Here is a 14,787-nt window from a genome sequence, read left to right as displayed (position 1 = left end):
AGGGGAGCCTGCATCTTTACAGTCATTCTAAGAAAGAATTGTACATTAATAACTCACTTTTTTTTTTAAATGTCCTTTGTCACGTGAGTTTGTTTAGCTCGGATATTCAGTCCTCAGTGTGACAAATACAAAGGTTGTAAATATAGAGTTTACCGAATCAGAAACAAAACTATGAGAGTCGCAGAAGTAACATGCTATTGAAGCATAAACATAAACTGTCTTCTATCGTTCTAATAACTATGAGAAGATTGATTTGGAAAGTGCAGATGTCATGCTTCAAAAGTTATTAATTACACTTCATACACAATGAAAGGAAGTGTATATTTGTATGCATATGCAGAGACCACTCTTTACTCAATGCAATTAATCTCTCATATTTGTGTCTAATTTAAATATAAATGATCATAACTCAGTTATTATTATTATTATTATTATCATTATTATTAATAATTAAGCAGTTCCCTCATCTGAAAGAGAGCTTGGTGTAAATGCACTGGAGAGTTAATTGGCAAAGGAGGCCCTAATGAATTATGATATCTCAATACTGGACATTTTTTCCGCTTTGCACCTCTCATTATAACTTTTTCAAGTGTTTTGCAAATCAACACTTGTATATAGTCAAAGGTTTATGTTGTTTTTCCAGAATATTCATTCCCAGATTGAGAAAAACTATATTTTATTTACCAAAGACAATAAATGAACATCTACTTGAAAGATGCTTTAGCTCAAAGTCTGAAAGGCTTAAGAGGTTTCATGCACAGCAGGGAAATATAAAGATGTTTCATTAGTGACGTGAAAATTAAAAGTGTCCAAGAAGGTAACTTGGAGTGCAAATGCAGACATTTCTGTTCATTGAGCAGTATATTATATTAAAAGTCATAGTTGCTATGTAATGATCGACATCTCCTCTCGCTCTCGACTCTCTGACATTGTATTTACAACGTTTCCAAGGTATCTGCAGAAACTTTGCCTCACATCCTCCGTCTCCTCCTCCACGTTGGAGTGAATAAGTGGCAGTCTGCTCAGATGAGAGGCTGCATGAAAAAGAACAAACACATTAGCTGAGAAATGGTCATGATAATAACTTATACAACAGCTCTGATAATGCAGTGGGATTACCTAAAGGCAAGCGTTTGTCTTCCACTTCGCTGCCAGGTTTGTGGTGAGCAATGAGTAGGCACTGATTGTCCAGCAAACCCTGAGAGGAGATGAACATCGAATACCACGTCTCTATCTCTTTGAGGTGACTTGGGACATCAGGATTAAAAACGATCACAACACCACAGGAGTCCTTCATGAACGCAGGCCAACATGATTCAAATCTAGTTGAAGGAAATGAATAAAGCACCAAAACAATTATGTGAATTTACTGGGTTTTCTTTGCCAACTTTAAAATATCTTAACGATATTCAACTTACTTGAAATCTCCAGAGCAGTCCCAAAGTTCAACCTCGCATGTCTTGTTGTCACCACTGCCTTCGGGTTGTGATTCAAATTCCAGTATCCTTGAAAGAAATGACAACATCTGTATATGTGTAACATATCACGAGTCATACATTTAGCTTTAAACGCTCATGATAGTTTTGGTAAATTATACAATGTACCTACTTCAAGACAAGTAAGCACTTAATGTGTAACCAGTCCTCCAAACTGTCAGCTGGTTATTTTTTATTTAAATGTTTTCATTTAAGTTGAAAAGTGTCTGTGAAACTGTAAAATGGACAGTTTGTACCTGACTCCCTGAGTAGGTCTGTATTCACCTCCCACATTCTCGGTCGTGTCAGAAAGAACATTTGCAAGAACTGTCTTCCCACTCTGAAAGACAACCAAACCAATACATAGTGTGAAATTAAATATTAAAAAAATTCACCAAAAATCAACAAAAAGATATTTTCTCATTCTGATTGCTGTAGTAGTTGTCAATGGTAGGCAGCTACTTACTACAGGTAAAGTGTTGTTGATATCTGCCATTATTGTGAAACAGTATGAAATTAATTATTATAAATATTATTCTTCTAAAATACTCTGTAATAAAAAAATGACGATGCTGTGTTTTTCAGAATTATTCCCACCTTGTTTCACCAAAAGTCACCTTAAGTAGCAGCCTACCATTGGCAACAAGCCGGCTACAGCAAACAGACGATGGAAATGTAATTTATTTGGTTGAATAGCTGCCTACCATTGGCAACTACTACAGCAATCAGAATGAGAAAATTACTTTTTGCTGATTTTTGGTGACATTATTTAAATATTTAATTTCATACTGTTTCAACATAATGGCAGACATCAACAAAACTTCACCTGTAGTAAGTAGCCACCTACCATTGGCAACTACTACAGCAATCAGAATGGGAACATGTCTATTTGTTGATTGAGAAAATGTCTTTCGAAAACGAATAACCAGCGAATATCAAACCTCCTGCTAACTTATGCACGCTCCAATAAGCGCAGACTTGAAGAAGCAAAGGTTATTAAATATTAGTTACACTGGTGCTTTTCCTGCAATGACGAGTCAACATGAATGCCACACTTCCTACATTCAGGAAACCACTGAACATCTTACTGTAGCTATAGAAGGCAAACCCATACAAACAGAGACATAAAATAAACCTCTATCTGGGAAAAAAAAAGTATCTTTATTACTTAGTACTAAGTATGTGTGTATAGTTATTCTTTTTCCCCTTTATATTTGTGCATGTTTACAGTCTTAGAGTGACTCAGGGTTACATTTCTCTGTGGTTTATATGAGTTTAACGATGCATGTGACAACTAAAGCTCTTGAATCTTACAGAAAAATAGTGAATACATAAAAACACAGACATGAGTTCAGACAAGGCATGTTAAGGCTTTAAAAAACTCCTGCTCATAAAACGACAGGTGAACTGTCGTTGTTTGGCATAATAGACATGTACAACTAGCTCAAAGCACTAAGCCATCTTCGCAGATAAGGAAGCAAATCTTGCCATTAGTATAAGTCACATCGATAAGTCTCTGCAATGCAGACGTGTAGAACATACTCTTCACATTAGCATTGTTATCTAATTACCTACATCGAGAGTAAAATAGACCTCACTTACCTCACTGGGGCCAATAAAGATTATTTTTGCTTTGAACATTTTCACTCAGCGGCAGGCAAGCATTAGCTGTGCAGCTAACTTTGACTGAAGACGCCCTTTGGACGTTAAAAACCAGCTAAATAACACTGTTACGTGTAGCTGTATATTTATGTAAAACAATGATATTCGGGGTTTTGTTTTTGGTAATCGCACAATAAAATGTTTAAACGATTAACACTCTCCTTAACGTGGGATGTTTTCCGATGCTAGTATGTCTGTAAACTTCCTGTTCGTTTCTATGGTTTCAACCAATCGCTTTACTCCCTTTCGTTCATTGGCTGTTTGTTACTTAAATCACTCTTAGTCCCGCCCATATAACCCGAAATGAAGCAATCACAAGCCAGTTATCGCTACGTCAGCTTAGTCTTGACCAATCCGGTTCCATCATTTTGAAGAGCGAGGGGGCGGGGCTCTTCCGTTTGGAGCAGCGTTGTTCACAACCGAAACAAGAAGGAACAAGCTTGAGTAGGTAATGTTTATGTTCGTAGTTGTGTTGTTTGGAAAGGAAATATTGATTTTTTCCCCCCTCACGTTAACCAAATATCAGTGGATGTGATGTGTTTGTGATAATATCTGCTGTCTTTCGTGTAACGTAAAGCCCAGCAGCCACTTGCCCTGCTCCTGTCCGTCGCTATGGAGTGGCTTGCTTAACAGCAAGTCTTTTCAGCCTTTCTTACAATCCTGCCAGCTGCGACTCAGCTAATTCTAAAATAAATGTAATGTGATTTAACTCTCTGCCCCTTTTTGTGTGTGAAAACGAACTGCAATACTGAACAGTGCCACTTAAAGTGAATGTAGTGGTTGTGTGTTGTTTAATATTGGTGATTTATCACTCTACACACGCACCTGAGGAAGGTCCCAACAGGATTGATTAAAGCCCTGGGTTGTCTCCTGTAGCCACTAGCTTGTCTTGAAATAAGATACATTCAGATAAATGAATGGTTTTAAAGTTAAACTTGTATTACATTTTAGATTACCTCTATGAACATTTTTCAATTCCATATGGGTAGATTCTTGTGTTCCATACAGCGTGTAAACCCAGCTCAAGCTTAGGTGTTTGTATCTGGGGCAGAATGCCCTGTGTGGTAACAGACTGAAATTATATTTTATCATACACTGTACCTTTTTAAATGCAAACCTTAACTTGATTTTTGAACATATTCTATGTGTTGTTTTGTTCAGTGACAAGAGTCATGTCTCCAGAGGATGAACTATAAAGTCCCCCTCTTGGTTTCAGCTCGACCATGGAGCATCTCACTGTGAGAAAGGAGCGCTGCAGTCTCCAGACAGGAACCTCAGAGGCTGACGTCAGCTGGTGAGCTCCCATGATGCATCCACTCACAAGCTGAAACAGCCTCAGTGATTTAAAGCAGTGTTTCCTACATCTTTTATAATGAGTCACTGTTTAAAGATAACAAACTTCTTATGACATATACAATAACATGCTTATGGTTTGAATATTCAATTTGCGCTATTAAACGAGACAAAAAACTCCAGTGACCCAAACATGATTGCCCAGTCTGTGGAAATGATGAATTTAAAGTATTCTCTTTTCTTTCTGTGTTTTTATTTAGTCGGGGAGTCTTTGCAGGTGGAATGAGCCCGTTCCTGAAAACACTAATGGACGCTGAAGCAGCTGCTAACTCTGCAGCCATACAACTTGTGTCTTTTAAAGATGCAATGGAACACAAATTTGCTGTAAGTTTAGCAATTGATTGATACAAGTTTATCTTTATTCTTGATATTAAACACAACCCAATAATTTAAAACTGCTGTTTCTATTCTTTTGTCATTGAAGGATTCAAGACAGTCGGCCATAGACAAGCGGCGATTAAAAAGGCAAAGAGGGCTGTTGCTGGAGAAGTTGGAAGATTTTAAACGGATAAATAAGTCTGTTCGACAAAAACTGAAACAGCTGCAAGAAGCAGAGGTTGGTTATGCCTGCTACATTTAAGATTTATCAGGCCAGTGAGCCTGGTGATAAGCAGTGTATTGAGGTTGCTTTGAGATTTAAATGTAAAGCTGTGAAAAAATACATTGTTTTCATAAGGGAAAACTGTTTCTTTATAAGTGACTCATGACTTGTTCTCTGAAGGTTGATCGATTTGATGCCAGCAAACAGATTGACATCTTAGTGGAGAAGATCACTCAGGCTGAAAGTGAAAATGAGGTGGGTTTTGTTATGTTAAAGCAAAAGACAGTGGATTTTATACACAATACATCTATTTGAACTGAGGCTGCAACGATTATTCCATGAACTGCTGACTATATTAATTGTAAAAACAATTTTGCTTCCAATAATTTTCAACTTGTTAAGTGAATATTTTCTTTGTTCCATTTAACAAAAATTTAATTTAACATTTAAAAATATTTGGTCATTTGCAATGATTTTGGTTTGTGGACAAAACAAGACATTTTCGATTATGAAAATAATCATTAGTTGCAGCTCTAATTTGACCGTTAAGTTTTGTGCTCAAGTCGTGCCAAACTGATTTGGTTTGTCAAAGCTGGTCTTATTATTGTCACGGTTTGGGTTTCTGACAAAATCAGTAAAATTGCTACTAAAATACATCACATAAATGCATCAAAATGTATGCTAATTAATATTTATAGTGTGATAATTGTGATTTTTGTTTCTCTTCAAGAAATTAAAGAGCAATTTGAATGAGCTGGGAAACAGAGTTGAGGACCTGATGGATCTACGTAAAGAAGAGCAGGTACGTATAAAAGAAAATGGATGATACTGATGCTGTTACAGACTGATGACATAATTGAAAGCCTCTGATGGTGGTGACGTCCACAGGAGAGCATGAAGACTGCCGTTAACATGACCAAGTCTGCAGAGGCAACCCGCGCTCACCTGGAAGGGCAGCTTCAAAACAAGGATGCCGAAAACAGTCGTCTGAATGCACAGCTACGGGTAAAAACACCCGAGAGCTTCATCATCAAAACATCTCTCAAGACAAATGCCTCAAAGAAAGTGTCCAATATTATAAACATTACATTTGTTGCTTTGTCTAGACTCTGGAGAGAGCGCTTACTGAACACAAGATGGAGATTGATGATCTAAAAGCTTCCATCATGTCTTTGACTGAGAAGGCAGCACAGGACAACGAATCTCTGAAGAAAGCCGCCCGAGCACAGAAGCTGCGAGCTGAGCGATTTGAAGCTGCCATTGAGAAATGCTACGCACAGTTGAAGGAAAAGGTCTGAATTCAAAATAGCTATTGTGCTTAGGGTTTTAAGGATTTGTTTCTATATTCATGATCACACTGTTAAATATCTGTCCTTCTCCTTCTTTTGTCATGGTTGGACTAAAGGACGCTCTGCTGGTCAAAGCCCGTTTAGAAAGAGACTCCTGGAGAGGGCAGAAGGAACAGATGAACGATGAGAAAAACAAGCTCGTAGCTCATATAGAGTTATTAAAAAGGTTGGTCTGTTCACTCAGGGTAACACTTTACGATATAGTAACAATATGGCAATACTGTGATAATAAGTAATATGTTGGTACTATATATTATTTTTACAGTAATCACTCAATCAATCACTGCATATACAAATATTTTCATGTAAAGGTGTTACAGTGACGGATCCCACAGTAGTCTCATTTCCTGGAAAGTACTTTGGAAATAACATAGTGTCACTGTAATTGTATCTCCTCATTACCACACAATTACTAGAGGTGTAAGACAACACATGACACATGGAGATATGATGATATTTTCAGGTATTGTTGACATTGGTTTTGTGTTGTATTTAAGTCTCAGCAGCCCCAGTCTCATTAGACAAAGAAAGCTGTTTATTATCAATGCATAGAACATTGTTGTTTTTACTATGAGAGCTTTTCTTAATATAGACTAATTTGGAGGAATAATCAGATACATCCCCCTGGTTATCATATTGGAATATATCATCACTCCTATATGAAGATGTGTATTGCATCACAAGACTTTTGCCAAAACAGTGCCCTAGTCATTACCAACATTGCAGATGAGATTACCATCATATTACCTCCCTGTTACAACTTTATTAACATTCTGCGAGCATGTTGTAACTCTGTAATACAAAGTGTTACCTTGCCATGTAACACACACACACACACACACTCTCTCTTGTGTGTCCCAGTATGTGATGGAAATCAATGTGTCAACTGTTTTTGCTGAACAATGTCCAATTTGTCTGATTGCCACAGTCAAATCACAGACTTGACAGTGAGACTGAAGAAGAAGAAGGATGATCGAACTGCAGCTAACGCAACGGTGACGCAACGTGTTGAAAAGCTCAGCACTGAAAACGGAGACCTCCACGTCAGTAATGCAGCACTTAAGGTACAAGAGGCAAATGCATAATAACACACAACCTGGTCAAATGAATAACTGTCAATCGGTAATGTTGTTGTTTCCTCCTGGATGGACATATTATACCCACCCATCCTACCCCCCCTCCAGAATGTGACAATGATTATCTGAACTCTGTATTTGACCCTCATTCCTATGACTGCAGTCACTTTGTTTGTGTAATTGCAGGCCTCAGTTGCTCGGCTGCAGCAGCAGCTGGCTGATTGTGAGTCTGACTTTGTGGAGGAGAAGGTTTTGTCCGAAGAGAGGAAACATCAAGCTGAGCAGTCTCAATATCAGGTGAACATTTCCAAAAATCATTGTATTGCAGGGATGAGAATCACGGGGTTACCTCACAGTATGGTCCACAATACATCCATTCTGTGATAATATATCGTACGACAATCATATAGTTAAAAGTGCAGAATTTCTCTGTTTATTCACAACATAGAGAACAAAGTGCATAAAGTCTACACATTGAACGTCGATAGGGCATCTCTTAATGTAGTTTTTTCCACCATTATCCCACTGTAAATTCATGGAGACTCATGGCGCCATGTGAGTGAATCTGGCAGAAACTGTTCACTTTAGAGCGCCTCCATTTATTAATGCAAATATCAATATTTGCGCCGGCCTATCAATTCTTATATTGTACGAGAAAGGTAACGATATATGACCTTATCGATATTTTGACCCACCCCTAATGTATGTTAGAAGTTGGAGTTAAAGGGACACTGTGTAGTAATTATGGGTTTATATAACCCAAAATCCACTTTTGTATACATATTATGTGCTCCTGCATTGTCTAGTCGCTGTATAATAGTTTTTGTTTCATTTTCGTAGTGTTTCAAAAAGGCATGTAAAATAACATGGTTGCGGGCCACTGTTGTATAGCCACTGTTAGCAGCGAGACGCCATGTTTCTACCGGAGCCTGTAAGGACAAACGCGAGAGAACAAATCAAGCGTCTTTTTACTTGTAGCGGAAGTCCCGCCTCCTCTCTCTCCGCTTCGTCTGCTACAGCCGCGGTGGCTCGCCCTCTCCCTCGCCTCACAAACCTCATCTGCTGACACGGAGAAAGACAACGAGGAAGACATTTGACCGGCTGAGGATAACGTAGCGCTCAGGGAAGGGAGGGGGTGAGCAGAGGAGCGGTTTGTTTTTGTAAATTAGCCTCTCCTCTAGATGTCACTATAAACTACTTACTTCACCTTTAAGGGATTCTTAGTACAAGTGCATGCCCACGATAACGATCATGACACAGTAGTTCTGCGATAATCAATGTATGTCAAGACAGTCATAATATTATACATGAACATGTCTGTTTAAAGACATGATAAAGAACACACTGCAAGAAGTCATTAAATTGTGAGTCTTGTGAGTCTCAGTGGTCGAACTGGTCGTTTTCCATCCAGAAGGTCTTGTAAATCCCTGGCTCCACTCGTCTGCTGATGTGTTCCTGGACAAGACGCTTAACCCCAAGTTGATTCTGATGTCATCTATAAGTCCTTTATATGAAAGCTTCCAAATGTAATTTAATATGTTGACTGAAATGTCAGTTTCAATCTGTTTACATACAAAGCATTGATAGCGTATCGATGACTGTAAATTCTTGCTTAATGTTAATGTGAATTTGTTTTTCAGGTATAGATGAATAACAGATGCTAGTTTCTAATTACAAATAATGGACATCTGACCAGAGAACATGAACCAGAATCTTAAGCTTTAAGATGACCAACGGTTGTTTTTCTACACATATCCTAATCATTTTATTCTGTTTTATAATCGTATAATGCTACTTTTCATATTTTATATTTTTGCTCTTTATTGGATCATGCTCATTGAAGCAGTAGTAAACTAAGTACCAGCATGATTATACTGATTATATCAATTAATCTTTACCAGACTTTTATTGAGTTCACGCAGAGCGATTCAGCAGCAGTGTTCTCTGCTGGTTTCCACTGCAGGGAAAAACACAGCAGGTTTCATTACACCATCTGAATTTATTTATTTATCTTTTTGTTTAGATGGCAGAACTTCGGGCTGAAACGGATGATATGAGGGTAAAATATGCAAATGCGTTGAGAGAAATGGAGAAGATGAGTGATGGACGAGACACAGAAGTTGACAAGGTGAATTCCCTTTTCTTCCCCCATGGTTCGATCTCATGTCACCTGGCAACATTCTCATGCTGCACAGAGGAAGTGATGTGTTTAATGTCAAGACAGATAGGAGACAACACTAACCTTGCTCTAATAAAGTGACAACAGGTTGGAGAATGAAGGCCCTGGTATACTTCCGCACACAATCTAGCATATCGCGGACCCTGGTATACTCGCGCATCAGGGTCCTGTAGTATCCCATTTTGGGGTGTCAGCCAGTTCAAGGGTCACCAGGTCGAGGCTCGAATGACTATCCTTGGCGACTACTTCTTCTCTTGTTGAACTGTTTTTTTTTCTGTTTGGTGAGCAGGGCTTATACTCCACCTACCGATGGGGCGGAAATTCAGTTTGCTCATGTGCTATCCACGCGCACCCAACGCGATCTTTGCGCACAGTTCCAAAATCTGGGCGACATGCACAGCCTACGCATTGTGCACTGAGGGCACAATTTGGGCCATGTGCACAGTGTGCGTTGGAAGTATACCAGGGCCTTGAATAAAAACACAAACTGTTCAAAAAACACAGTTGTCCCCACCCACAAACAGTCAAAACTGATAGTATTGCTTGACAGATCCTGTTCTCGGAAGAAGGACGCTGCATATAAGTGTTTCCAGTATGAGCACCTCTGCTGCACTGCTCATGATGCTGTTAAATGGCCAGTCAGTGTGCTGTTAGATGTCTCTGTTGCTTTTTCAGCCACGAAACAAAAGTAACTGTTGCTCACAAACGTGCATGAGCAACCATTCGTCTGTAATAATGCACAGCAGAATACTTAGAACACTAACTACTGCCAAAGCACAGTCGATAATGCCTCCTTAAAGCATTATGTGCATCTCTGATTAGTCATGATTTACTGTGAGAGGATTAAATAGTGTTCAGTTTAATATTTTGTCTGCTCCCAACACTCAAATCCCTCTGGGACGCCCTCTCTGGAGCCCAGGTGAGGCAGCAGCTGCAAGCACGTGTGGACGAACTGAAGTCTTACCCCGAGTTACTGAGTGCAGCTGAACAGAGTCTCTTCGAGTGCCAGGAGAACCTGCGACGCTCGGAGAGGAGGTGCTCAGAAAAGTCAGAATCCATTAGGCAACTGCAGGTTCAGGTGTGCAACGTGATCTGTGATGGTCAGAGAATGTAATGTATGATCACTTTCCCCACATCTGACCACTAGGCAGTAGTACAACCCCACGTGTGTTCTGGTGAATTCTGTTGTCTCGTCGTGCTGTGAGCTTTTCCTGATGTTGAAATCTTTGATTGCAGTGGAAACATAGGCTGTAGCCATGTGTGCCTACATACCCATTATGTGCATGTGTCGTGCTGTGTGGGTAATTTTCAGTCTCCAGCATCTCCAGAGTTTAATTGTTTTCAACACTGCTCATTGTCCATCTGCAAGACTGTGGCTTGCAGATTAAGTGTTAAATGGGGCTTGGACCAATGTTGCATGTGACTTAAAAAATGTAAATGTCTTTTCTGTCAATTTGTTGTATGAAACCAGAATGAAATTGGAAAAATACTGAGGTTTCCATTTGCCACATATACAGATGGAGAGTCATAAGAAATTGCTGACATCGTCTGTGGAAATGAAGGAGTCCATTCATGAGGCCAATTTACATTTAAAGGAGAAACTTAGTTCCGTTCAAAGGTAAGGCATCTACTTTTTTTCTTTTTTTTACCCTAGTGTTCAAATGTACACTGACATAAAGGCTTCATCATTTCTGGATTTAAATCTGTACAAATCTTTAGCATATTTTGTGAAGCCTTCAACCCCTTTCTCTAAACTGTGAACACAAACTCCACTTGTCAAACAACTACATTCACAAAACTCTGATTTTTCTGGAAAAAAAAAACAACCAATCACATTAAAAGGATTGAATCTGTAACACAAGTTTCCAATCATCCTCACAGTAGCCAAAATAAAAAACCCAACTGAGCATGCATTTTTCACACTAAATTGAAAAATAGTAAACTTCTGAAAAAAGATGACTACAGTTCAGCAAGTCAGCAATAACTTATACAAATGTTTAAAAAAAGTGTTTGTGTGCAGAGTGGTGGGCAGGGACATATCAGTCAAACTCCATCCTTCCTTGCAAGCAATGAACATAGAGTTATGTGGGGCTGATTGGCTTAATTAGCTTTGCTTGAACTCATTTGAGTGTAGCAGTCATTTGTTTACAGTTAAAAATGACACACTAGAGTTTTCTGGCACCCCTGTGCATTGTAGTGCAAACATGTGTTTAAGCCTCAAAATGTCTGGACTTTTTTTCCCTTACTTTTAACCATTAAAAGTGCCAGAAAATGTCCTGTGAATAAGAGCTTTTTCCCATTTTTCCAGAATAAATGTGAATATTGTGCAGTTATTTACAAATTACTGCATGTTAAAATAGTTTATTAACAATCTACAATGAAAAAAAACAAGTTTTATTTAAAAAAAAAACAAAACACTGTAGTTATACATGAACACCAGCTTCTGCTTGTTAAATTTGGAAAACTATGAACATTTTTCTAACTCTCGCCTCACTGGTGACAGACGCTGATTCGCCGGCTTCCTGGAAAGGCACGAGTGAAATTACCGTAATAACCAAATGTTGGGTTTGACTTGCCACCTCTCAGCTTTCAGAAACTGTTAGAATTTTCCCTATAGCACAAACCGAAATTACTGTAATGCAAAGTGCACTTGCGTAAGCGATGCACAAACAATCTTCGATGCGCTGGGTGTTAGAGGGTTTTAAGCCACTGACCGTTTGTCTCAGACAATGTAATTTAGTGTTTTCACTGTTAAAAACTGTAATATGTTGGTATTTATACAGTATTGCACTGAGTGTGTGTGTGTGTTTGTAGACAGATGGACAAGCTGCAGCAGGAGAACCTGGAGCTCGTACACAGGCTCGCAGCTCAGGAGGAAGCTCTGACCTACAGCAACCGGCAGCTGGATCAGCGCTCCTCAGAGTCTCAGGCCCTCGGCCGCCAGCTGGAGGCTGCGCTGTTAGACGTCAAACAACAGGTACAGCTCACACAGATGTGATCAATATTTTTGGTGTCTTCTAATCTTATTTCTTGATAATCAATGTCTGCCAGATTGCTACAAAATGCCATGACTTAAAGGGGACAAATTATGCAAAATCAACTTTTTAATCATTTAAATCCTTATATTTGGGACTCTGGAGGTCCTATCAGTCGGCAAAGTGTGAAAAAAGATGACTAACTCATGTTTTTGTGGTCCTCCTCAGTCTAAGTACAGGAGATAATGCGATGTTGACTTCCACACTCATTGGGACGTCACAATGCGCTCAATTCCTGGAATTGTTGTCTCGCAGAGCTCCGCTTTGTCCGTAAAACGCAAGAGTGTGGACAAGGGCAACGGCATCCGAAAACCGGAAGTCTGCGAAAGGTTCTATTCTTGGCTCCACTAGTGTTGTGTCGGTCACGAACGATCCGTTCGAAAGAATGGATCTTTTGAGTGAACGAACTGACTGGGATCACTTTCTTAGTTCAGTTGAGCTCATCAGCGAGCGTGGTGGCCGGGAGTGGAACTGCCGCTTCCTGTGACTCTCTTGGGAATCTTCGGCGAATTACTTCGTGAATCTTCGGCAAATGACGCCACCAACTTGCGGGCAGGGAGGGAGGTGGAGTCTGTCAGGGCACGAGAGTTTGTGCAGTCACTCACCCGCGAACATACTGACACACTGAACTGTGAGACTGGGGAGGTGACTCTCACAGGACACCAGGGAACTAGGTTCACTTGGAGAAATAGGGTATAATATGACCCCTTTAATCTTCACTTTGTCAAGCCAGACAAGAGCAACTCAAAACAACATTATTTAGTTGCAGATTTCTGCACCATTACACATACATTTTAATCATCCATAATGTTGGTGTTTCCAGGAAAGGGATGTGTTATCAATCCTTTGTGGGGGTTTTTCTAGGTGAAAAGGGTCAAAGACCAAGGTCTGTCCAGAGAAGAGGCTCTGCAGACTAAAATCCTAGTGCTGGAAGCAGAGAAGAACAAAAGGGATAATGAGCTGAGGCTTCTTCGCCAGAGTAAGCAGACTGTGAGTATTGTTCTTTCCCCTGTAACTCTGAACACACATTTGTTTTGTGGTGTCAGTGACTGATATCTGTGGACAACTTGTCTCTGTCTGAATCTGTAGGCAGAGAAACGGTTTGAGGTGCGTCTCAAAGACCTGCAGCTCAGCTTGGACCAATCAGAGAGCCACAAACAAAGCATTCAGAACTATGTTGACTTCCTGAAAAACTCCTATGTGACGATGTTTGATGAGGGACAGCAAACTTCAAATTTTCACTCGTCATGTTTTTTTAAATAATCAAGGATTCATATTTATATTTATTTATGTGTTGTTTGTGTACTGTAATATTTAGGTGTTCTAAGTGTTGTTGTTGTTTTTTTGCCCTGGGATATCTTTTAAGGTCCAGTATGTATTTAAGAACATTTATTGGCAGACATTGAATCTACCCATGTATGGAATTAGATTTGTATCAAATACACTTGTTCTTTGCGCTCTGAACATGGGTGGTAGCCAATCAGCAGGCAGCTTCCTGAGGCCTGCCCACGGTCAGAATCACAATAAAAAAAAAACAGGGAGCATAAATCAGCAAGCTTGTTTGCTTCGTGAAGTGTTGTTTGAAAATCCATATCTATTTGTTCATAGGTATGAAACACATCTAATCTAATTCCATACCTATTAGTATGTTTGTAAGTCTGTAATCACAACAAAACAAAAACACTTCTCCGATTCCGTATCCTTAGAATATACTTTTTATACACACACAAGGCATCTTGTGCAATCCTGTTTCTGCAGCTGGCCTAATGGCAAACAAAACAAGCACGATTTGTATTGCTTTGTGCAGTGGAAGCTTCCAGTTCCTTTAATGCAGCTTAACAAACTTACAAACTAATAACCCTAAATGTCACAGTCACAGCAGGCTGTCATTCAATGTAAGTGGTGGATCATCAGACCTCACGTTAGAGGCCTTGTTACTTTCTTATATCTGCACTTCCCTATAGCAGGTGCAGCCCAGTGGCCCCCGAGGGGGTGAGCATATCTGTAGGGTATTTGACATGCAATCTGCATTCTCAACATTACACGTTAGTCATTCTTACACACTGGACCTTTACATATTGACTTCATTCACAGTCTATGATTGTTTACTACCCTCA

General features: G+C 39.5%; 2 protein-coding genes across 2 annotated transcripts; one reads left to right on the top strand and one right to left on the bottom strand.

The window, feature by feature from the left end:
* Positions 1-885: 885 nt before the first annotated feature.
* ift22 (intraflagellar transport 22 homolog (Chlamydomonas)) lies at positions 886-3,116 on the bottom strand (the record flags this gene model as incomplete). Its single annotated transcript, XM_083889889.1, has 5 exons — positions 886-1,034; positions 1,120-1,322; positions 1,419-1,505; positions 1,733-1,815; positions 3,078-3,116. 5 exons carry the CDS (start codon positions 3,114-3,116, stop codon positions 886-888), a joined length of 561 nt encoding a protein of 186 aa, XP_083746015.1.
* A 1,244-nt stretch (positions 3,117-4,360) lies between these two features.
* Positions 4,361-13,933, top strand: LOC310927313 (outer dense fiber protein 2-like; the record flags this gene model as incomplete). Its single annotated transcript, XM_083889607.1, has 16 exons — positions 4,361-4,431; positions 4,691-4,814; positions 4,915-5,046; positions 5,212-5,286; positions 5,762-5,833; positions 5,920-6,036; positions 6,138-6,323; positions 6,437-6,546; positions 7,309-7,444; positions 7,643-7,753; positions 9,480-9,584; positions 10,555-10,713; positions 11,153-11,253; positions 12,450-12,612; positions 13,535-13,660; positions 13,760-13,933. 16 exons carry the CDS (start codon positions 4,361-4,363, stop codon positions 13,931-13,933), a joined length of 1,962 nt encoding a protein of 653 aa, XP_083745733.1.
* Positions 13,934-14,787: the final 854 nt, after the last annotated feature.

Source organism: Microchirus variegatus, assembly GCF_963457635.1.
Source record: "Microchirus variegatus genome assembly, chromosome: 5".
NCBI classification, from domain to species: Eukaryota; Metazoa; Chordata; class Actinopteri; order Pleuronectiformes; family Soleidae; genus Microchirus; species Microchirus variegatus.
The sequence above is the reverse complement of the archived record's forward strand: the minus strand, read 5'-3'. Positions and strand labels throughout refer to the sequence as shown.